General features: G+C 46.4%; 1 protein-coding gene across 2 annotated transcripts; it reads right to left on the minus strand.

Annotated features, from left to right (window-relative positions):
- Positions 1-1667: 1667 nt before the first annotated feature.
- ibtk (inhibitor of Bruton agammaglobulinemia tyrosine kinase) lies at positions 1668-23505 on the minus strand. 2 transcript variants are annotated; one of them, XM_036538834.1, is made up of 28 exons: positions 23189-23505; positions 20020-20969; positions 19169-19265; positions 17979-18103; positions 15951-16061; positions 15603-15773; positions 15361-15478; positions 14947-15127; positions 14686-14809; positions 14065-14242; positions 13410-13569; positions 12009-12605; positions 11759-11845; positions 11283-11365; positions 11028-11065; positions 10735-10831; positions 9761-9862; positions 9426-9543; positions 9251-9311; positions 8850-8977; positions 8524-8636; positions 7990-8123; positions 7671-7792; positions 7445-7534; positions 6835-6975; positions 5867-6109; positions 3683-3815; positions 1668-3062 (listed from the first exon to the last, which is right to left on the minus strand). In XM_036538834.1, exons 2-28 carry the CDS (start codon positions 20341-20343, stop codon positions 2937-2939), a joined length of 4002 nt encoding a protein of 1333 aa, XP_036394727.1. In that variant the 5' UTR covers positions 20344-20969; positions 23189-23505; the 3' UTR covers positions 1668-2936. The 2 variants fall into 2 exon arrangements, with proteins under 2 accessions (XP_036394727.1, XP_036394726.1); XM_036538833.1 differs by having other exon boundaries at positions 6835-6978.
- Positions 23506-25226: the final 1721 nt, after the last annotated feature.

Consider the following 25226-nt stretch of genomic DNA (forward strand, 5'->3'; position numbering starts at 1 on the left):
GATCTTACTTCAGTATGCCCCTAAACCATGCAGATCAGTTAAGTATACTGCACAGGCACACAGATCCCTGTTAAGCATTGACAAGAACCATATTTCATTGCTGTTCAGAACGCACCTACACTACAGATCCCAGTTGATAAAGAGGTCTGTTGCTATGTATCGAGCCCAGGACACAACAGGGGCCTATTTCCACACAGCTCTGCAGAAGCACTCCTCTTTTACTCTTTTACTCCTTCCTGTAAGCTGCTGCGTGGACCTCTGTCTCATTTGTGCTCAGTGACAGATCACCCCTCCCCTTCCCTTCAGCCCCAAAGGCAGCCACAACAAACCCAGGTCTCAAACCCTTCCCAAACACACATCCTGCCTTCTCTTTGTGTACGTTGCTGCAAGGCCCTACGGAGTCAGTCAATAAGCCTTTTGTCTGTCCTTCGGTCATATTTGTATTTCATAACTTATGATATTTTTCCTGGGATATGTCAAGCCTTTTGAGACACAAATTGCACGCACCATTCACCAAGGGCGTGTCTGCTTTCTTCCAGCTAGAATATTGACGCCCTTGCGTGGCCAGTAACCCGTATTGCTCCAGATTCAGCTTTCCTGTGCTGCGTTTGAACGGGCGGGCCAGTTGACCCCCATGCCCCAAAATTATAGCATCTCGCTGTGACTGTCACTTCCTCCCATCTGCTGAGACATTACTGGTGTTAACTGCATACCTTTCATAACTGCACTTCCTGCACCCATCGTAACTTACCACCAAAATGACATCTTTTCCATCTAAAAAATATCTTTCCATTCTTTTTCATCTAATTAGAGTTTAAAAGTACAAAGCAGCACTATCTGAGGTACTGTTGCAGCATGCAATTGAGTGTATTTCCTTAGTTCAATGCAGTAGAACGTGCTCAGAGGTTGCATCCTCCTTTTAGTAACTAAACAGTGCAGAACAATCTACAGGCATGTCAGTCTCAAGTGGACAGTCTTCACAGAAAATCAGAGGAAGACACCTGCTTATTACCATTAAAAAAAGTGTAATTTTTTTTTTAAATCATTGTTTAACTATTTTCCTCAGCATGAGAGAAACCGAAGCAAGATGGAAAGTTAAACAATGATTTTTAAAAAACCTAAAGGCCTATGTGAACGGATTTGTCCTCTTTGATGGCAGTGTGTGGCTTCCCTACTGTGTTGCTGGTAAAAACATTAGATGCATTTTTGGCATGGACATGCATTCTGGGTGCAGGCATTACAGCACATGGAGGAACCCAAGCCAGAGGTTTCTGGACGCCCTATTTAACTCCCAAACCCCAAACAGAGGGAAGCGGGCAGCGACACTGTTCCCATGGGGACACAACCACCAGCCCTGATGGCAGGCTCATTTAGGACAGAGTACTGTGAGGCGAGACCATATTCAGCATAGAGACCCACTCTTCCTGAGACAGGAGTGATACACTTTTTACTGAGGAAGGAGCGAAAAGGTAGGCTGACTACCTGAGAAAATTGAGAAGGTACATACTGTAGCTGAGACGGGAGCAAGAAGGTATGCACTCCAACTGAGACAGGAATGCAAGGGTACTCACTCTAATCCGGGACCAGAGTGAGAGGGTATGAGCTCATAACAAAGAGATGAAGAACAGGACACAAGTGTTATTGCACAAACGCGTTTATTGCGTGCCTCTTCTCTTTGCAGCCCAAACTGAAGGTCAGAGAAGGGTCTGGGGATGAGTTCTTTAGGACTTGGTACATGGAGGTAAACACACACCAACCAAGTAGCACACTCTCAACACTTCAGATAGTGAGCATAAACAGCACTGTCAACAGAGCAAACCACTTCCCTGGGGGAGTGAAGGATGTGTGTGTGGGCGTGTGTATATGTGTACAAGAGTATGGGCAGTGTGTGCATGCTTATGAGTGGGCGTTCTCCAATTTGCAAGTAGGTGTAGTGTACTTGTGTATCTGTGTGTATGTATAGGAGGTGTGTGTGATGTGTGTGCGCATACATGCGTGTGTTTGCCCAAGCACTGCATGAATGTGAGCACAGTGGATACTAGACAGAAGGAGAGAGAGAGCAGTTGGAGGCAGGAGTTTCTCAGCTGAGGTTTTAGCTCTCTTTTCATGGCTGTGTTGATGGGAACCTCAGTGACAGCCAGATCCAGGTGATACACCACACAATGTCACCACACCGCCCACACTTCCCTGTGTGACAGACACACACACACACACACACACACACACACACACACACAGGCGTGCACACGCACGCACACCTTGCCAAAGCATATGTCCTCTCAGAAGTAGCTTTTTGAATAGAATATATAGAATATATTTTAGAATTTATACATTCTAAAATATTAAGTATAGATATATAGGATTTTTTTTGCCATGTATATTGTGCGTTTTCCATTCCAGTCTCCTGCACTTAACGCTGGTGCCTTTCCACACAGGCTCAGTTCACTCCAACTTCTCAGGCTTGTGGGCCTTCCAGAGCCCAAGCTGTGCTCTGCATGTCAGCTCTGTGCCCACGCCCCAGCATGCATCACTCACTGGCCTAAACCTGTCCATAAAGTCATGCAAAGCCTGCTGGGTAACACAGTCTGGGCCTAGTTTCCTCTTACACTCAATTTTTTCCTCAAGGCATCATCTTTGGCAGCTCATTGACCCCACCTCCCCTCCCATGAGTGACAGCTGACAGTTTTTGGAAGAAAACATTCTTGTTATGAGAAGAGAAAAGCCAACCGCACTCCAACAAGGAGAAACTGCGGGGGGAAAACACAGGAAATGGGTCTATGCCACAGATTAGAGCACTACATTCTGTAGAGTGAAGACTGGCGTCAGACACACCGCCAGTGTGGGAGGGGTTCTGGGGAACACCTTAAAAGGAGATGAGGAAGCACGCATCTGATACGCTATCCGACGCATCGCTGATAAGTTGCGAATATGTTCGCTCAGTGTTTGTGCCAGGTGGGGACCGCAATAGGGCCCTGGGCAGCTCTCTCCACCACAATGAGCTCATCAGGGTTATTGGACGCTCTGTAGTGCACCAGCAGATCCTGGATTGCCCTCTCCTCGATCTGACCGGGAGAAAGGGAGAGAGAAGAGGAGAAGAGGGGGACAGGAAAGGGGAGGGAAGGAGGGAGGTCAAAACTCAAGGGAAAAATGAAACAGAGCCCTCAATGTGTCCCAAAAACTCCTTTTGTGTTTTTTCCCACTTCAGTGAGCACCATTACACTACATTCATTTATCCAGAGAGGCTTCCAACATTATTATTATATTCCAACAATTATTCCTTTTAGCAAACCTCCTTGCAGATATAAAGGCACCCAGGCTGAATTATAAAGCTAGATTAGTGCTAAAAAGCATAACCAGACACTTACATGCTCAATCAAATGTCTTCTCTTAGCAGTGGTAACTTCAATAAGCACAGTTCACACTGGAAAAGGGCACTCCATTCTAGGCCGTCATAACAGCTATGGATCACTTACTGGGATAAACTGGAGAATGTTCATCATGGATATGGTAGAGGTAAGCAACCATGAGGCTTACAGACTCTTAAAAGACATGGAATTTAGTGACTAACCACTACTGTTTGGAGAGTGGCAGAGGTATGTATGGTCTTTCAGCTTAATGATTGGGAGTTACAAATGAGAGTTGCGGGTGAGAGTTCTGAGAGGGAGTTCCAGGTGAAAGTTACCTGGATCAGCGCCAGTGGTTTCTCCCGACTCCGGATCAGCGCCGCCTCCTGCTGCCGCTCCTCCTCTACGATGGAAGCGAAGGTTACCATGGCACCCGCAGGGGGGCTGCCAACTGCTGCTACCAACCAAGGCCTTATGGGTAAAAAAGGAAGAAGGAAATCAGGGCAGGGAATCATAAGCAATTCCAAAACAACCCAAACAAATCTCTCACATCGGGTGACCCCTGGTGACCTGGCACAAACATGTGACCAGCACAACCTTGGCTTGACCTTGAGTGACATCTGCGTGTGCTTTCACTCTATATATGGCTATTTGAGTTCACATCTCTAGCTACTGTGTCACAGGAAATACTGTTTACTGGGTCTGAGAGTGAACAGGAGCTGTGACTGTGCCATTGTTTTGAAGGTGTGTGAACCAAGCTTAATCTGTACACTTTAGAATCCTGCTGTTGCATTCTACACTATTTGCAATGCTTTCCTTCAGATCTGTAAACCTGACCCAGCAGGTTTGTCCCTCCCAGGTGTCTGACACAAAGAGGTGCGCGTGCACACGCGCACACACACGTACACGCGCGCACACAAACACACATACATAGAAAACAGCATGCACACAAATGATACACACATACAAAAATACATGCACACATACACTCATGCAAATACACATACACACTAAGACATACACACACTCTCTAACAAAAAGAGAAATATATCTTATCTTATCTTAAAACCACCCTACAAATATACTCCTCTTCCGCAGCTTAAGGGGATAACAGCTCTGCTATTAGTCAAACTGAAACACAGACATCCATCGTAACCGCACAGTAAACACAGACTATCAGAAATAAAACTGATAAAACTGCTCCATCTTAAAAAGTCAGACAGAACAGTCCGAAAGCCACTCTGTACAATACCAAAACACCTTATTAAAACATTACAATAGCTGTAATAACTCCTTACCAAGACATTATACTATCTTCAATAATACCTTACCAAGACTTTATACTACCGGCAACAATACCTTATTAAACCATGGTCTCATCCACACTGACATCTTTATGACCTGATCTGCCGGGTAACTCATGGCCCAGTACATATGAGACTACTCATCAAGAGTATCTTTAACAATTTAGAGCACAGCCTGAAATCAGACAAAAATAGGCTTGTCAGGGGTCAATTTAAATGAACAGACAGCACAGAAGTATCAGTCAGTGCAGAGAATAAAAGATCTGACCCATTACAGACAGGCAGCAATCCAAATCTGCACACAGAGGTAAATGTGTCTGTTCAGACAGGCCTCTCTTCTGTATCCAAATGTAGAAAATGAGTGGCAGGGTGACACTGACCAGCAGAAATCTGGACCCCCAACTGCCAAGCACTACCCGCGGACAGCATCTCTCCTGCCACACGCTGCGCTCTGCAGGGGGTTCAGTGCTTAAATTGAAGTAAAAGTGCCATTTTCCACCAGGACTCAGCTGCCCATTCAAAATGGCCACAAAAACACAACAGAGCCATCTAGTGGAGAAAGTAGGCATTGACAGCAGGCATGAAAGCAGTCATTACAGTGAAAGTGATGTTAAGAACAGCAGCGTAGATGTTGTGGTCAAGTGAACTCTGGTATAAGTCTGATACGCCCAGAGCAAAGTTCAGTCTCAACATTGCACGCTACAACACGGCTGCTTCACAGACTCCACAAGCAGGAACAACTTCCGTCTGGCCAGGTAAAATGGCCACAGTGATCGAACGCTTAGCTGTGCGCGTCTGCAGTCTTATTTTCGGGTATGACACAGATGGGGAAGTAATCATACTTGCTGTTTTTGTTCCTTTCTTTTCTCACTTTTGCTGAACAGGCATGTGGGTGGTGTGACCAATAGTCTGGGGGTGTAGACTGGCGCTAAATGTGGAGCGTAACGAATTAAAATGGTCATTGAGTGTAATGAGGCAGGCATCCTGGCTGGCTAGCGCACAGCCACACCTTCGTGAAACTCCCACTCATTAGAGAGGTATTTTCAGCCCACTTGCTACTTGTGTTGCATACGCTAACACTGTTACAATACCAAAACTGATTTTGATACGTCTTCGGAAAAGCACCTGCCTATGTTTGCTAGCGGTGTCACTGCTGCTTAAACAGGGCCCTGAGTGTGTGTGTGTGTGTGCGCGTGTGTGTTTCTCATGTCTCTTTACCCCGCTGGCTTCTCCAGGTCGTTGGACTCAGCACATTTAAACGTCACCCTCCTGGGGGTGCAGGGCAGAGCCCCTGGACTAGTCACAGGTGCTGTAGCTGTTCTGCCAGCACTGATCTGAGGCACGGCAGCGGTTCTGCCTGAAGCAATCACCGGCACCGCAGCGGCCTTGACCCGCCTCTCCTCTTCCTCCAGCAGGTCCCGGAATGACTGGGAAGACAGGGGGGACTGCAGCGGTGTTGCCCTGGAAACAGTGGGGGGGGGGGGGGGGTTAGGACAAACCGCATGTCAGTCACAGTGCCTCGGGCATCTCCATAACTCACGGCCGACAGTACTAACTCAGCAGTTCTCTGCTGATGTTACCACAAACATGAGCAACACACCCTAACGCTAACCACATCTTTTACACACAAGAAGGCCAAACAGCTCTTAGAAGATCATATTCCCTACGCTGCCCATATGAGCCTCTCACTCCGCATCTGTCTTCCTGTCCGTATGTCTGTCACTGTGCACAGTAATGAGTGGGCCATGTCCCTTAGCACATAAAAGTCCACTCTCACTCTCCTCTACATGCAAATTTATATTAGTGCTATGACATAAATTTACCACTGCTGAAATGTAGAAAATGACTGAAATTTCAGAATGCAAAGAATATGTAATTGTAAACAAAAACAATACGTCAAAATGCAGAGGATAAAATCAATATAATGCTCTTTAAGCACACAGGATGATCCATTATCTAAAACTGGTTAGATTATATTACAGATGCTATCCAGAGCATTTCGAATGGCTTACATTTTACATCTAGTTTAAACATTATTTACATTTAATCTAAATTTAAAAACAACTTAGCTAAGTACCTTGTGTGAGGGTACAACAACAGTGCCCCAACTGGAAATAGAACTGACAAGCTTTCTGAGCTACAAGTCCTGCTCCACACCACTACTTAATGTCAGTGGCGAAACTCACCATGCCTTCCCATTCTTGGATGGGGTGACCACAGGGGGAGACACTGCTGGAAAGCCCTCTGGCCCACCCTCTTTTGTCACCATGGCAATCATCTTCCTTTGCTTCTGGGAGAGCTTGGCTGGGAATGGAGAGGTCTTGCTGCTGCTGTCAATCAAGATCGGGGGGTGGAGCGGTCAGTGTTACAGGTGTGAGAACGCTGTTGCAAACGTGTTAAACAAAAGATGCTCTCTCAGCCACTGCACCAGCAAAACGGTGTTGACTGTAAATGCTCACTGCCCGTCGCTAACACAAATCCTGCTTTCTGTTAGTTAATCCACAGTCCAAAGGATGTGACAAGGTGAGACCCAAATCTTCAGACTGCATCTCGGTCCCACCTCACTCCCCACCCCCCTAACAGCTGCTGCTGCTACTTGTAGTACTAACTGTTTATTTTACATGTAGTATTGCCATGTGTTTTGGATTATGCGATCTAGTGACTCTTGTCTGGTCAGGTGAGTTTATGAATTTATACACTTCAACACTTCTGTTCCTTTGTGCTGAAAGTTGCTCTGGATAAGAGTATCTGCTAAATGAATGTAATGTAATGTAATGTAAAGGTAGGGCCACTTACGATACAGGACTTTTGGGCGTAGCTCCAAGGTTTTGCGACTCTGTCTCCATGATGTCTCGGAGATATAGAACTGGAGGTGGCCGAGTCGGACTGGGAAGAGACAAAAGCCAAGAACTCAATCAAACCGCTGTGATCTGTCATTAGCACTCAGACAAAGATCGCCACTGGCCTCAGTGCTCTGGACAGTGAATGACCCCCCTGACCCCTGACCCCAGACCATACTCACTTCATTTGGGGCCTGGGGATAGGCTGAGGGGTGGAGCTGTTGGCAAGCAGGGGTGGTCTGATCCCTGCGGGTGGGGTTTGGGGTGGACTCTTCTGGCTCAGGATCCGGGACCTCTCCTCGAGCTGCAGAAAAACAGCACCGCTAAATGGTGACCTAGAGCCTGTGTGTAAGAACATATAATGACATTTTCTGGATCTGTGTATGTGCAAGTGTGTATGCGTGTGTATGCATGTGCGTGTATGTGCGTGTAGGTGCATGCGCGTGTGTATACGCATGTGTATATGTAGTGTGTGTATCTGTGTGTGAGCGTGTGTGGTACCTCCGCTCTCTCCTGGAAGATGGGCGAGTGCAGGTCTCGGGGGCTGCCCACGCCAGCATAGCTCCCCTCTGAGTCTGAGGTGAGCAGCTCCTGCAGTGACTCCATGGAGCCTGTCTTTCCTGACTTCACTAGACCTGCGCACAGAAACACACACTGCTGGACAGATGCACGGCGTAACCTGCGTGAAACAGGTGTGCGGAGTAACCTGTGTGTTACAGACAGGTGTGTGGTGTAACCTGTGTGTTACAGACAGGTGTGCGGAGTAACCTGTGTGTTACAGACAGGTGTGTGGTGTAACCTGTGTGTTACAGACAGGTGTGCGGAGTAATCTGTGTGTTACAGACAGGTGTGTGGAGTAACCTGTGTGTTATAGACAGGTGTGTGGAGTAACCTGTGTGTTACAGACAGGTGTGTGGTGTAACCTGTGTGTTACAGATAGGTGTGTGGAGTAACCTGTGTGTTACAGACAGGTGTGTGGTGTAACTTGTGTGTGACACACATTCAGTTGGGGAACAATGTAAGGCTGGCTGTTACCTGTAGTGGGCGGGCTCTGGATGATGTCAGACAGGTTGTACCCCCCAGAGCTGTCTGAGCGTCGCCTCGGTTTGCGTTTCGCTTTCATTTTGGCTTTCTTCAGCAGTGTCTCCCTGAGAGGAAGAAGATGAGGGGGAAGAGTCAGACTCAGAGAGTAGGCTGTGGAAGAGACCCCCCCCCCCCCCCGCCCCCCACAGCTCCCAAAGCTGTGATGCCGACGCAAAGCCCTTATAAAGACAGGCAGAGATCACCTGTTCTCAGGTGTGTGCCGTCCGGTCAGTGCAGAACAGAATATGCAGCTGTGCAGGGCAGGTGTAGAGCAGTACCTGGAAGTGCTGTCCAGCTCACTCTCGTTTTTCGTGCTAAGTGAGGAGTCCCAGTCTTTGTCCTCGTAGCCGCTGAGGTCGGGGGCGACCGGAGAGGGAGTGATCACACGCTTCTTCATGGCTGGGATCTGCGGGGGATCACAGTCACAGTCAGTTCACTCACAGTACAGACAGGTTAGAGCACAGGCAGAGATCACAGCACAGCCGCTCACACCAGAGGTAAGTTGGAACACACGCAGGTTACAGCAAAGCTAGAGATCAAAAACACACACAGGTTACACAGTAAAGGTAGATTTTAGTAGATTTGTGGGTTTTGTGATAATCGCCTCATTGTATTCCCAGCTGTTCTTTCTAGAAGAACCTGTTTTACACTGCAACAGTCTTTCACACTGAAGACTCACCATGCTCCTGTAGGCAGCAGACAGCTCCAGCAGCACCTCTTCACTAAGAACCTCCAGCGCTCTGCAGACAGACACAGACAGTGAGAGAAAGCAAACGCAGGATTAAGGCCCAGCTCTAACTGTAAGGTGTTCCTCAAACCACGCGTGTGGCTGAAGACCGAGGGTGCGTGCTCACCGAGACTCCAGCAGGGCGGCGATGTTGAGCACGATAAACTGCTGGCAGGAGAGTTTGAGCTGCTCCGCGTTGTACATGACGGCGAACTCCAACAGCTCGGCGGCGTTCTTAAGAGTCACTGGAGGGGGAGGGCGTACATCACATATCACCACAGCCAATCACATCACAGACCTCACACTACCCCACCCAAAGGCATGGCACATCACACTACACATCTCCCAACACCTCCTACGCTGGTCCCAGCAGATCTGAGATCCTCTCGGCCAATCAAACATCACATTGTGTGATTGGGGGGGGGGGGGGGGTGCGGGGGAGGAGCGGGAGGAGGTACGTACGGTTCTCGGTGATGGCCACCTCGCACATCTCTTTGAGGCGTGTGATGAGGAGCTGGTCCGCCACCACCAGCACGTTGCACACGAACTCCACGTTCTCACACTCTGTAGGGTGGGGAGGAGAGAGAGGGGGAGCACTTTTAGAGATCACTGACAGTACCAGAGCCCTGATCTGGGGCTTTCCGTACTGAAGGGTTCAAGCACTCTAAGCTGAATTTCCAATGGGCATAACTGGTGCTAGTCAATATAGCCGTCAAGATTCAAATTTACAAGTACTTTTACCAACCACATCTCCTACACATGGACTGAGAACGTACTGCTGATATATTCTCATACAAAAATAAACAAAGCCAAAATCAATGTTGTTTTAACAAAAAGTTGGCCAGGTATGAACACAGACACAATTCATGACTGTGGCTAAATTTGCCTGAATTCCCTGATGGGAGCCTCGCAGGGCAGGGTGGGACTTCAATGCACTGTGCACACAGAAAGCTGTCATATGCGGATTTTAAAATATTTGCTAAGAGATGTTTGTTTCTTCTGACAGACCACTGCGCAGTGATGTGGCTAGCAACGGAGCTGAGTAAAGAAGAAAAATGTCTGAACGGCTGTGGCTGTGAGTGTGTTGAAAGAAGGCAGCATTAGCAGACGTATGTTCTGGCCGTGCGCTAGACCAAAGGCACCCTTTTACCGTGTCAATGTAACCTGTGCAATTAAATACAGCCAGTCTCCATATAGCATCCCTCTGCTTTGAAAATTTAAAATATCCATTCAATTTTGGCATGAAATATTTTGTGGTAGGATATGCCATTATAGCCAGTCAGATTTTTGTTTCTCAGACAATTTGCATTTTTACCCAACAAAAGCCACTGGCAAACAGAAACCCTGACTGTAATTATATGTTAATAATGGTGTACTTGTATTCTTATCTGTATGTCTATGTATTGATCCGTACATAGGCCAACATCAGTGCATACCTTTCACCGCAATCGACTCATCGGTGTAAACGTAGTCCAGAATGACCTGCAGGACCGCAGCACTAGTAGGCATTTCCAGCGCAGTGCAGCTTGTGGCCTGCAGGGGGCAGAGCATACACACAGCCGACTGATCACAGGCTGCAGAGCAACTCAGAGGGAGAGAGCTGGCACATACAGGAGGGCTACAAACTAAGCGCCTTGACTCTAAGCAACAGACACTCCTCAACACACGCTGATGTGCCATCCAAATCGATGTACTTAATTCGCATGACACGATGGAGGGCGGGGCTCACCTCTATCCAGCTGTTCCCCAGCATGCTGTTGAAATATTCTGTGAGAGACCCAGCAAGAGTATAAGTAACTTTATACTTTATGATGAGAGGCACAATGTGGTACAGTGGTTAAGAGGATAAGCAATGGTGAGGCTTTTCTATTTTACCCCTGTGCAATTTCTTCACTGAACAACCAGCTGCATAAAATGACCATGGATGTCTACCAATAAAATAAGTCTACACACAAACACATTTTTACTGTATCTTTAAACATACCAAGTCTGGCACAGAGCACACACTTGTGGCACGCAAACTCCTTCCCATCTTCAGACTTCAGAGTGACATCACAGAGGTAGGAGCTGTGGGCGGGACAAAGAGGGAGGGACGGTTACTGCAATGCATTGTGGGATTAGTATGAATCAAAAGAGGATCAGCAGCTTTTCTCTCTGCATGCTTGCCCATGATTGGCTCAGACATATCATATGAGTTGTCTGTGCTGCCAAAGTTGTGTGAAGAGAGGAGATTTTTGCTCAAACTATCTGAGCTGAGGATTGGAAAACAATTCTAAACCATACACTTGGTTATACAGAAATACAATTCGGTGAAAAGTATGGTTTAGAACTGAATGTCTTTTGTATAAGCTCCAAAGGATACTTCTACTCAGCTTACATGGTTTAATAAAGGTTAAACATACAGATAAATAAATGAACATAAATAATAAATGAACATCTTTTTGGACTAAGAACACTCACCACTTTTTCTGGCTGAATTTGGGCTTATTTCCTGACTTCTTGTGAACAACACTGATTTTCCCATTTTCATACTTCACCCCATCCAATCTGAAACACACAGTCACCAGAGTGAGACTCCACTGACCATGACCAGGTGACTGGTATTGACCACAACCAAGTGACCGCATTTTGCTTCTCTCTATAAAATGTGAGGATACAGCTAATAAAGACAAGCAGTGACATTAAAACATATGCGGTTGGGGGAATTTACCGTGCTGACAGACTGCCCACGCCCAGTTTCTTGGCCACGCCCTGCAGAGTCTTCACCGGATTGGGCGCTAACTCGCCAGCCCCGCCCCCTTTGTTCTTCTTGCTGGTTTTGGTGCTTTTGTTTTGTGCCGCAGGCAGGGAGCGGTACACCTCCAGGGCGGAGCGGCCCCGCAGCCCCTCCGGCAGGCTCAGGTCGTGCAGGCCGGACAGGGCCGGATCCTGGGGGGGCGGCGGGCCAGGCCGCGAGCCGTGCACCAGCAGCTCGCACGAGTCGGCGTAGACAAAGCGCAGGGTGTGCTCCAGCATCTCGGCCGGGATCTTCTCCAGGACCAGCAGGTCGCAGCCAGCCACGTCCTCGCTCTTCCTCACCCCCTCCTCCTCCTCCTCCTCCTCCGGCCGCCCGCCCTCCGTCGTGGGGTACAGCTGCTTGCGGAAGAAGTCCGAGCGCATGGACAGGACGTACTTGTGCGCGGGGAAGGTGCGGGTGCCGGCCTGCAGCGTGACGTCGTGGATGCTGTCCATCTCGTCGGCAGAGGACAGGAGGTTCAGGAAGTGTTGGGAGAAGGACGAGGGGGAGACGCTGGGGACCTCAAACAGACTGGGGAGGGGAGCAGGGGGAAGTCTTTGATTATCCTGAAGACCTTTGGACTTTGATCATATTTTTAATAAGAACTGTCAACCCATTAAGAAGTACTGTGCTCCTAAGGGTATTTAACTGTATTCCCACTGCCTGTGCTAAGGAATTTTAAACTCCTGGAAAGGTTCTACAGTAGAGTAAGTACAGTCAATTTGACTCTGGGGGGGAGAGGGGGAGTCATCTTATTTTAATTAGCTTGAAGGCCTTTGAAGTTTCATTATATTTTTAAAGAGAACTGCCACCCCATTATGAAGTACTGTGTGCATGTGCACCTGTTAGATGTAATTAAGTGTATTCCCACTGCTTATGTTAAGAAATTTTAAACTCCTGGAATGGTTTTACAGTAGTCAATTTGACTGCAAGGAAGTACCAGGTACCTTGCCACAGGGGGGCAATACTGCTTACTGCAGCCATCAGTATCAGAGTATGTGCAGCGCATACCCACTGATCTTTATATCAATTGGTTAAGCTAGTAGTAGACAGAATGAATTAGATTGATACATCCGACTGATATAAACACTGGTGAATCAATGGAGCGCCTGCTTTAAACTACTGTTTCTGAACAAACGATTATGCACCTTAGCTTTGGGAGCAACATTTTTGTTGTCATTCTCTGGCCTTTGTGATCAGTACCTTGTTTTAGGGCGTGTTTATGGTCTCTGTGGACAGTATCTGGTCTTTGAGGCAGTATACGATCTTTGCGATCAATATGTGGGCTTTGCGATCAATATCTTGATGTCAGTATGACATTGCTGCAGTCAATACCTGGTCTTGGGGTCAGACTGCAGGACCCCAAAGTTGCGCCCCTTGGAGTCCATGGTGATGCTGACGGCTCTGTGGACATACGGCAGCCGCTCTAGGCGGATTCGCTCATAGGCCCCACTGACCTCAGAATGACCTGTCAGCTCCACGCCACCCCCTGCGTCTGATCAATGGACGTGAGAAATGCACACACGGGATTCAGATATACGTACACATTTAGATAAGAAATACATACTCTTAATGGATGCATACGCTCATGAACTGGACAAAAATATCATACACTCATGTATACGATATGTATAAATAAACATCAATATTGTAATATGCAAATGTATTGAGAGTCTAAAACAGATTCTGATTCTACATTACATCACATTATTATGTGCTATTACTGTCAATCAACAGATGCTCTTATCCAGAGAAAGATTACAATTTTATCCATTTATACAGCTGGATATTACTGAGGCAATTCTGGGTGAAGCACCTTGCCCTAGGGTACAGTAGCAGTGCCCCAGAGTGGAATTGACCCAGCAACCTTTCAGTACAAACTTTCCTCCTTACCACTATGCTACACTAAAAAAATTAAAAAGGTATAATAAATGAAGGAAGAAGATATGAATCTGATTAAAGAGGAGGACGTGGCTCCGCCTCTCCTCACCTTTTTTGTCTCCGCCCTTCTTGTGCTCGGACAGCCACTGGCCACTGAAGCCCTCTCCCTCCTGCGTGACGAACATCATGTGGTTTTTACTGAGCGCGATGTCCGACATGAACACCTGCCGCCCGTACGCCCAGCGGCACTGTTTCACAGAGCTGCCCGCCGCCTTCCAGCTGAACACCTGAGAGAGTTAACACACGGATAAACAACACCAGGGGCGAGACGAAAATGCGACAAATGCAACTCCCGAGGAACGAATGCAAGACTGCGAAACGCCTCAGAGAGGGAGATGGCTCAGATGACAGCAGAGAACACCGAGCAACACTTGAGGGAGACGAAAATATGACTCTGCAACTCCTGAAAGAGATGAAGTCATGGCTACATAACGCCCGAGGGACGGGAACACATGACTACACAACACCTAGGAGAATAGAATCATTTAGAGCACGCCGGAAGGCGGCCCTACTCAGTTCTAAGTTCACCTAAGTACCTTAAGGGTTACCATCAGCTCCACACACAGATGCAGGCACACACCCAAGCCATAGCACTCTAATTTGCGCTAAAGCTGTTCCTTCATCGGGGGCTGTGCTCCTTTGTCTACAGCTCATTGCCACAGAAACCTACCCTTCCAGCTTGATCCAGAGCCAGGATTGACACCTTCTCCCCGCCCGCCTCGTTCAGAACCTGGGGGGCCATGCGGTGGTCCAGGCTGCCCCCACTCACCACAACCTTCTTAATGTTCAGCTGCCTGTGGGGGAGGGGAGAGGGAGAGGGTGACGTAAGAGATAGAAAAGAGGACAGTGGGGGGGCTCTCTTTAGCAGAGAGAGATGAGGGCAGTAAGAGCAAGAGCAGGCCAGCACGCTCTCAGACAGGGCGGGGCTCACCTGGACGCCAGCTTCTTGCACTGGTAGTCAGCCAGCAGGTAAACGTCTCCCTTCTCCGTCACGCACACGGTGGCCCCGTTGCTGGCCGCTGCCATGGAGATGGTCACTTCCTTGTGGTGGAGGGCGGACACCTGGCGAGGTGCAGTCACACATTTCACTCCGTTTGGATCCAGGAGGTAACCTGTACACACAAACACACGCATACAAGCACATAGATGCAGGGTAAGTGAATAACATCAAAGAATGTTTTGGAGCTGAAGGGTCTTATTTTAATTTCAATTGAAGGATTTTTCTGTCTCAGCTTCATGGGTTCATTTAAACACTGTACAGTGAGTAAGTCTGCTTGTTTGTTAACGGTGCTGAAAGTGTGTCAGGGAGCAAGGTGCAAAGCTGTAGCATGTGGTTGCATCTTACCCAGCTGGCCCCCGTTCAGTCCCATGGTGTACACCGCCTCCCGTGTCCACAGGACTGTGTGGAACCTTCCTGCCGCTACGCCAATCACAGTCCTCCCTTTCAGACACTTGGACGATACCTGTGTCCCATTGGTCAAATAAGAATCAGTCAATGTCCAGCTGATTGTGCCTCCTTCACAATCTGTCTCTGCCTCCCTCGTTCTCTCTCTCCTCACATTAACAGTAACAGTCTCATAGCCTAACCTGTTTGGGCAAGTGGGTGGAGGCAGGGGGAGGGACTAGGCCCAGCTGATGGAAGGTGTTGAGGCCGAAGGTGTAGACGTAGCCCTCCTCAGTCAGGACCACTGTGTGATCCTTGGCTGCAGCCACCTGAGAGCACTGATGGGACAAGAGCCCCTCCACCACCCGTGGAACCTGAGATGTGCATGTAGGGGTAACAGGTGTGAGCAGGTGGATACAGATACAGGTGAGATAGATAAGGCAGATATCGGTCGACATAAATGAGACACATACAGGTAAGTAGATACAGACAGATACAGGAGAGACAGATACAAGCAGATGTAGGTAACGGAGGGGAAATGAAGCTTTTACCAGGTACGTCTGTTCATCTCCGTGTCCCAATCGGCCTCCCTGTCCATGTCCACAGGTGAACACCTGTCCCTTCTGAGACAGGAACACTGAGTGGAACTTCGACAGCACCACCTGAAACACACAAACCCAAACACCAATGAGGTAATGCTGTTAGAAACACACAAAATAACACACCCACACACCTCTGAGACAAACACCTTCGTACACTAATAACAGCAACACGTGAAAAGTACACACAGACACACACCAGTGAAACAGGACCTCCTGAAACACACGCACGCATACACACAGTGAGACGCACGGCACTCTGGGAATGTTTAGGTTGGTCTGTGCTTTCAGTTCACTGCGTGTTTTAATTGGAGAAACAGGAAAGGCTGTGCCCCTCACAGTCAGCCCTGCTGTTCTATAGCCTGGTGGTGCTGGTGGAGAGGAAAAGCAAACATCATAATTAATGCAGCAGTGGCCCAGAGTGAGGCCCGTAGCAGCCCACGTTCTCCTCGAGTGTCACACACAGCCAAGCGAGAGATGGCCCCCCGTACTGCTCGCTTAATTAAAGCATGTCATTACTGGATTAATATTTAACTCTCGCCACCTGCGGAACAGCGGCAGGGCACAATGCAGACGGGACGGGGGACATCGGTGAGGACAGGATTGGGGAAACGTGATCCCGGGGCTCTCTGCTTGGTGTCCCGTGCCAAAGGGCACATCAGCGATGGTGGTGACCTGGGGGACAGGCCTCTGAGGCAGGGGGGTAGAGGCGCTGGGAAATTCACCAGTTTTTGGTCAAATGTCATCTAGTTCCCATAACAGAGAATCCATGGAACAGGGCACCCAAGATGCATTACACATCTTCGGCACTTCCGCTTCAAAGGCAGCTTTTTTTCTAGCCTTGTCTGACTCTGTATGGTTTTTCGCTTGTGTTGTACCTCCCTTGTAAGTCGTTTTGGATAAAAGCGTCTGCCAAATGAATAAATATAAATGTAATGTAAATGTAGCTGCACTTTGAGTAGTTTGTCAATTTAGAGCTGATCACTGACAGAAAAACAGAGTGTCCAGTAAGAAGGGTAGACTTCTTTTCAGACACTTCTGAAAAGGCAAGAGTACAAAGCAAGAAAGCTGGTTCAACAATAGCTCTTTGTAAAAATCTTCACAGAAGTCTTACACAAAACATTTACTGTAGCAGCAGAGCGTTTTAATATTTAGGGCACTGGATCTTGGACATTTAGCTTGCGGGTTTTAATCCTCTGTGGTTGAGGGGGAGGTTATACCTACTGCCAAGGTGCACGAGCCACACCCTTGTCCCACAGAGCTGTGTTGTTAGTAAATGGAACCACAAGCTGCAAGCTCAAACTACAGGGAAACTCAGCTAAACAGACATCAGTATTGCTGTGTTCTGTTAAACTGCATCAGTGGAATCAGCCACACTGTTGCCAGTGGCACAAACAGTGATGGCCAGAGACGCCCAGACACCCCTACACAGCGGTGACACAAACCTTGAGAAGAGGTCTCCCCAAACAATGCCTTGAAGCAGCAGTGCTTCCCTGTGCCTTTTATAGCACTGCTATGTGGCTGGTTATAACACAACAATGCTGGATCTGCGCTAATGGCTACAGTCTACGTGGAGCAGAGCAAGGATATCCACATAAATTACCATAAATACAATAGACCATTTAATAATTTCTCTTCTTTTTTAGTAGTATTACGTACTTATTCTATTCCTATTCACCGATATTGACGTTACCACAGGGCATAGTTTCAAAGATGGCTCTGCTAACAAAATCGGGCCGATTATCAAGACAGAACTAATTACAACTTAACATGTAAAAAAAAAGACAAAAGCACAAAACATGTAAAAAAAAAAAAAAAAGACAAAAGCACAAAAGACACACCACAAAGGACTACAATCCTAGGGAGACCTGCGCTTGAGGAAACCCTCCTAATTACTGTCAGGTATAATGGTGTCATTGCAAATTGCAGGTCTTTAGTGTCTGCTTTAATAAGCACCACTGATGGAATGTGACAGGTTACCTGTTTGATGTAAACGCCTGTCCTGGCGAACAGGTCCACGATTTCGGGGTGCTGACGGCTTTCCTGGTTTCCGTGACCAAGGCTGAAGTTGGCATTGTTCCCCCAAGTGTAAACTTCCGTTGGGTCTTGAGGGAGAGACAGGATTCACATTGGAATATTAATATAACTTCCACCAAAAATATTAACCAAATATTTAAGTTCTGCCCACGCCATCTGCAACACCATCTACAACTGTATCAAAAACTTTACCCACTGCTACCATACAATTTAACCTTCAATATGACTAATACCAACAAAATCTCCTCTGGCACTTTAAATGTAGGCATAGCGTTACATATTGGACACAGGAAGGTTATCCAGCTGTGTCTCTCCTTAAATGTAACCAATGGCAAAGTTGTCTGTTCAGCCAAAGAAACTGGATAAAAATGGAAGCAATCGTTGTGGAGCTGAATTCAATCAATGGTGCGTCAATTTTCAGAAATGACAGAAATTTCAGATAATTGGCCAACCACATTACCACACTAACTTCGGTGGAGAAATTGGCAAAACAGAATCAATAAAAGACATCATAATTATGGAGCACAAGATTAACTGAGCTTTGAATAATCTCTTCTTCAAGTTTTTTATACCTAGTTCATTAAAGTGAATCCAGCCCTCTATGTGCAGACAGGTGTTATCTATAAGTTAAATGACGCTAACGGTAACAAAAATGTTGACCTCATTCATTTAGCAGCCTTATTTGCTGTGTGAATACAAAGCATGCTTTGTATTACGCTGAAACACACAGATTTTCCATGATTCAAACACATCCTGTGGATGGCTGTGATCTAACATCACAGAATGCTGCAAGGACTGCTGCACAGACAGCCAAGAATCAGTCTACTGTTTCTATGGACAGCAAACTGAGCCTTTTCCTCCAGTCCTGTTTGTAGCAGTAAATTTGCTGAGCTCCCTGCTGCTATGCTGAGAGTGGCAAACTCACTCTAAAGTTGCACAAGAGCTACGTTTGCGTCACAGTTGCAACATGTTCGGTGTTCATTAACCCCCTACTGCAGCTTCTTGTGATCTGCTGGTCACAACATCAGTCTAACACTGTAAATATAAACACATAACATATATAACTCAGGTCGAAACCAATGCCACACCAATGCTCCAGTGCACCTCTAAATTCAACATTAAATTGCCCTCACCGGAGTTACGGAAAACAACATGTGCCGGTCTGTCCTTCATTGCCAGGTCCAGCACAGTGAGGCCCTCCTTGTCCTGGGTGGTGAGGCTTCCTCCATGCTGAAACACAGCAGAGAAGATGGCCGTCCATTCCTCATCCTGCCTGAGTTCTGCATTTCAAACTGAAGGATGTGTTATGACTCGAACCCCAACAGAGCAATTCCAAAGGAGACTGCCGTAACAGCAGAGCAAATTATGACAGACAGATATGACAGCCAGCCCCACTGCTTTTACAGTTAATTTGGCGGTAAAATGTAGGATTCATAATGTCATCTAAGCTACCCTTTCTGTTTCCAAGGCTAGCCATCTGAAGAGGAGCAAATTTTATCAAGGAAATGAAACTATATCCATTTCAAAGGGATCAATATAGCATTTTCCAAAGGTTGAAAAAGTGAAGTCTTACCTACTGACATAACAAGACAGTAAACTATGACCAAAAGTTACAACATCTTGAAACCCAGGGGGAAAGGATCAATATTTCATACTGACTTCTACACCACTGCAGGATGGAACTGCTGTGCAAAACTGGGGACTACAGAAAACATTACACAAGGTCTGGCTTCCTGTGAAACGTTGCTTAAACATTAGTGAATTGCCAGCGTCTTCAGCCTGGGATGGACCAGGCTCTGCACCCGGAGAGGGGTGCACTTGCAATCCATGGGGGGGGGGCACAAAATGTCATATCTTAATAATCGTAATAAACACTATGTAGACATCTGGATATAAGGAGACAACTGCGGGTGTACTGAGGTATGTCTGGGGGTGCAGTGCACCCCTCAGCACACCCATAACGCCGGCCCTGGGCTGGACATACCTTGGCAAGTGATATGAGGCAGTGGATGTGTCCGTAGAAGATGCTGCGGTGCAGGGCGGTCCAGCCCGACTCCTTGTCTTTCACCAGCAGGTCGGCGCTCTTGCTGTCGAGCAGCCACTCCAGGAGGGCTCGCTTGCCCAGCGAGGCGGCCAGGTGCAGGGCGGTGCGGCCGTGCTCGTCCCGCAGGGTGCTGGCGTTGCAGCAGTGTCCCGACAGGAAGGCCCGCAGCTGACCCTCCGAGCCAGCGGTCATGGCCGCCAGCACCTCGTCCGCGTGCACCAGAGAGCGGCACTTCGGCGTGCATTCCGGGGTTGCTGCACTCATCCTGACCCCTCTCTGACCTCACCGTAATGCCCGCCTGTAACAACAACCCCACCCTCTCACTACGACCCCCCACCCCCTCCTCTGACCCACAACCGAAACCCTTTCCCCCTCTGAAAGTAATTTCAACACAATCCCTGAACTACCTCCCTGTGAGAAACACAACCAATGCAAATGAGAGCACAAGCTGGATTTCCAATGATATGAATAGCAGTAATAGTAACAGAGGAAAAGCCCCACAGTAAACAGTGGCAGGTTGTCTGTGGTGTGTGTTGGGGCGCTAGGACTGTGCTTGTGTTGGGGTTCCACCGCACCCTAGCGACCCCAGGTCCTGTTTCAGGACAGCTCAATCCACCATGACAGCAGCCGGACGCACACAAGAGGCACACTTGTTTGGCACATTCAGCAGCATTGCAAAATCGACAAATACAAAACTACAAATATATAATTTCTCTCTTTTCAAAAAAAAAAAATATATATATATAGTTCTTCTGAGGTGTTATAGAAAAGGCAACAACTTCTAACAACCTTCCGTGGATTCCCTCCACAAAGTCCTTCCAACCAGAGGGAAAGGGCCCTCTCCCCCGTCACACACTCAACCTTTAGGCCTCCATAATTGTCGTGGGTACCTGGGGGAAACAAGAAGCGGGACAACTCACAGTACAAGAGAGCAAGGAGAGAACAAAGCAGGAATATTCCAACACACACCCAACCTTTTCAAAACGAAGACAACAGGTAGAGGCACAAAAGACTTTCACAGTCAATGAGAATGTTCTCTAAACCAAGGACACAGAACTCACTGTTCGGTCTCATCAGTAAAACACTGATATATCTCGCCCTGAAGGTCTCACTGGAGATGACACAATGCTGAGACAGAGACCTGAAAACAGTTTCAGTCACAAAAATGCTATGACGTATCTGCTCTGATGTCTGTGGGGAGGGTCTTGGGGGTGAGGGAGAGCTTTAGAGTCTGCTGGGAAAATCTGGGGCATGGGGAAAAATTTTGTACAGCTGTAGACTGATGAGGTCTAGTTTGCGAAACATACACCTTGTCTCTGGAGGGGGGGTGGTAGTCCTTCACTGCAATGATACTCATTTAAACACGCGTGAGCCACATTAAATCCCTGACTGGAAGTGCTGTTAATGGACCGTGCCTCCGGGTGGATTGTGAAATTCTGCTTTTAAGCAAACATCAGTCTTAGCAAATTTTCCCTTAATTGTGATCATTTCAGTATCATACGTAATTTAGCAAAAGAAACCTTCTAAAAGAAACAAAGAACCTTTCTGTTTAACACAATTTAACATATGTGACTTTTGAGACTTATGTACGTAAAATTGTCTGATTAGTGGCCGTCAAATAAAAAAGGATTCCACATTAAAGTAAATAATTTGCAACAGCTGCTGTACAAATACATAAAATAAAACAAAAATGATAACTGAACAGTTTTTGATATGTGTTGCAAAAGAGCTGTGACAGTATCAAACAGCAGGCCAGTTGACCAAAAAATATTTCTAAATAAAGTTACATTTCTAAAATTTTAATAATGGGAGTACCACTGTGCTAATTATTAGCAATTCTGGTCCCCTATGTACACAATAAGTAGGGTCATAAATGAACACCATTTACTGAATCCATAAAAAGGCAAATACATTTATTTTATTATATTATTATACTATTAGTAGCCATGTGTTACTATTTTGGTCATTGATTTTTTCCCCCCAAAAATGAAGTGGCCATGTTTTAAGTTTTCAAATATCGTAGTAACTGCGGAAGGCATAAATGGTTTGCACACCATTGTATGTTGCCATTGTAGTGTGAAGAAATACATCTCAAATAGGTGTAGCGAACGTTATAGCTACTTTACTTTATCACTTCTAATGCAGCCCTGGTGTTATTCAGTCCTGTGCTGAACCAAACTGGATTGGGAATTCCAAAGCAACTACACCCTGAGAAAAGATGAACGCGGTCATTAATGCAAATATAATTTAAATCCCACCTGAGCCACCCTGTCACCTGTTATACCACCTTGACTGAATGTGGATGCAGGGAACCCTTTAGCGAATTTGCACTGGAAAACTAGTAAATGTTTGCCAGTTGCAGAACACTACTAAGCAGTAAAGTTGCCACTAACCAACAGGGAAAATTATTCGCCAAATGATCTTATTGATGTCATGAGGTAAGCAACAACCAGACCATCTGTAGCCAACTAGCTACAGGTATGTCCGTCTTCTTGTAACATGATAGCTATATGACCCATGGCATATCTTTGCCGAGTTCAGAAAATGATTTTCATATGCTGACGTCTGAATGGTTATCTAGCAGCAATCTACCTCCTGTATCTTATTTTCTAACCTTAGCTAATTTGCCAGCCTGTGTTAACCAGCACTCCTCGGTGTTCATCAGAATTGTCGATCAAGATCATCACCTCCATTTACCAAGGCAAAATTTCAAAATAAGTAATGATTCGATTAACAACGGTCGTTGCTAGCCAGTTAGCTAGCTAGCTAATGTTACCTAATCAAGCAGTAGGCTAGCTCGTTAGCAAGCACCCCTGCACTAGAGCTAGCTCGCTGTGGCTATCTTTATGACCCCGAGTTGACAGCTGTAATGGTGTGCGAGCTAAGCCTCTTCTCTCTCTACAAATAAAGGGAGCTTCCAGTAGATATTGCTCTCGTTGCTTCTCAGATAGATCCATGTTAATGTGGTGTCCAGCTAGCGAGCTAGGCTCATCTTCATCTCTAATAGGGTGCACTGCTAGCTAGTCAGACACAGGGACGGGACACATCATCGCTGCTGCTGGACGGCCGCTGGAAAATTGGCTGCAGAGCCCACAGATGGCTTTCTCACCTGTCGCTAGATGAAGGTGACAGCGAAGTTTCGGCTCATATCGACTGCAAAAGTCCGCAGAGTCATCGTCAGTGAATGAGAAAGAAAATGCGTTTTAAGCTGGATATTTTGACAGAGTTTGGCCGCAGAGCTGCACTTCGACAGGGATCCTAGCGCAAATGACAGGCCAAAGAACATAAACAGCTCTGATTGGTAGAAACATCTTGCATGCTGTATTCCGATTGGACCGTGTCGCAGCAATCGCTTTAAACTTCATTAAAGGGACTTAAATAATCTAATTCTGACCTACAAACACTGTACAAAACTCCAAAACAGTACGAAAAACAAACAGCGATTCGAAAGCCATTCTGAAAACAGAAACTTTACCCGAGTACTGCAAAACCATAAATGGCAGTATTCAGATACCACCAGGGGTTCCCCATGCGGTACCGCCCAATGCCATATGCAGGACTCAGATAGTGGAGTCCTCTGCAAATGATTGGCAGTCTGACAGGGGATACCCCCCAAGCGAAGCTGCTAATGTTCTTTTAAAAAAAAAACACAGGGAACTCGGAATATTCCGTATATTTTATGCACCGGCAGAAAGTTTTAATTCTAGGATTTAATTCTATTAAGCAAACCAGTGGGAAATTCAAGGCTTCATTTAACCCCTTCGCTTTGATTGTTTGTCTTATGACAAACATAGTATGTTATGAATGTTATGTGGAAGCATGATGTGTGTGCTGCTCAAAGTATACTGTTGTGGCAGTGTTGTTTGCAGGTCAGATGATCGTGATCTCTGACCAATTCAGCCTCTGTGTTTCGATGGAACACTGGAAGGCCCTTTTCCAGGTTCACAGATGGTAATCACACCTAATCTGCCTAAATCTGATCAAACAATTTTCCCTAACCAAAATAAATGCTTCACAAACTATGTAACTGAACTGTTTCTGTCTCAGTGTCTGGAGGTGAGACAAAGCCAGTTTTGTGCTGGTCAAGAATACATTCTACCAGCAAGGTTTAAGTGACCTTACCACTAATACCTGCATCTTGTGTTTTCCCTTTTCCATGTACACGTCTCTCTTTCCTGATATTTCTCAGCATTGCCAAGATGAGCATTTTCAGTATGCAGGGCATCTTAAAGCATTAGTGGAGCACATTGTAATGTGCCAAACATTTGAATACAAAATATGATGCAAGTTTAATGATGTGAGGCAATAATTAATGAACAGTTTTAATCTCTGTTAAATTCCAAAGAAGCTGATAAAATGTGTGTAAAAAACAGGCCACTTTATGGGGAAGTACTGATTCAGCAGCACACCCTGTGTCCACGAGGGCAGTTTCAAATCATGACCAAGTTAGAGGAATCTAGCCACAGTCACAAGTGGGTCCTGGAAAATGCTTTGTATTACCATCAGGTTGTGATCCCTCTGTTAGCTGGATTTCATGCCAAGCATCTTCTGTTGGCCTTTCATGAAACAACTGAAATGGGACTTCCTTTTCATTCAGTCTTCATCTAGTGATATAAAAATCAATGCATGTGTTTGGATGGGTTGTGTTTCTAGCAGTGTCCATGCTGCTGTCCTTATAGTGCATAAAGAATACACTCTGAGGTTAAAATTACAGCACAGGTTAAGGTAGTAAGTTGAGGAGTACAATGAATGAAGACATGATCTCCAGCGTAATAGCACAGAGTTGTCCCCTGTGCTTATTCAGGTTTTATGGGTGGTCGCACGAGTAAAAGCTAAAAATAGGAAAAGGGTTAAGGATGGGGATAGGATAAGGTTACACTCTGGAGTTCACGTACTGGTTTGGAGAACATTATTATTGTTTTTTTTTGTTTTGTTTTATTTTTTCATTATGATTTAAACCAAACTGCAAAGTGTGTCATTCTAGAACAAATTTATCTGAAGTATTTTTTTTACAAAACTTTTCTTAAGATTTCACTGTCCTATATTTTTCAAATCACATGACAGTGTGAGTCCTCTCCTTCTGGAATGCCCATAATTTCAAGGCAGGTAAGGGCAGTCAATACTTTCCGCAAGTAAGTAAGCTAAAT

The sequence above is a fragment of the Megalops cyprinoides genome, chromosome 10, assembly GCF_013368585.1.
Source record: "Megalops cyprinoides isolate fMegCyp1 chromosome 10, fMegCyp1.pri, whole genome shotgun sequence".
Taxonomy (NCBI): Eukaryota; Metazoa; Chordata; class Actinopteri; order Elopiformes; family Megalopidae; genus Megalops; species Megalops cyprinoides.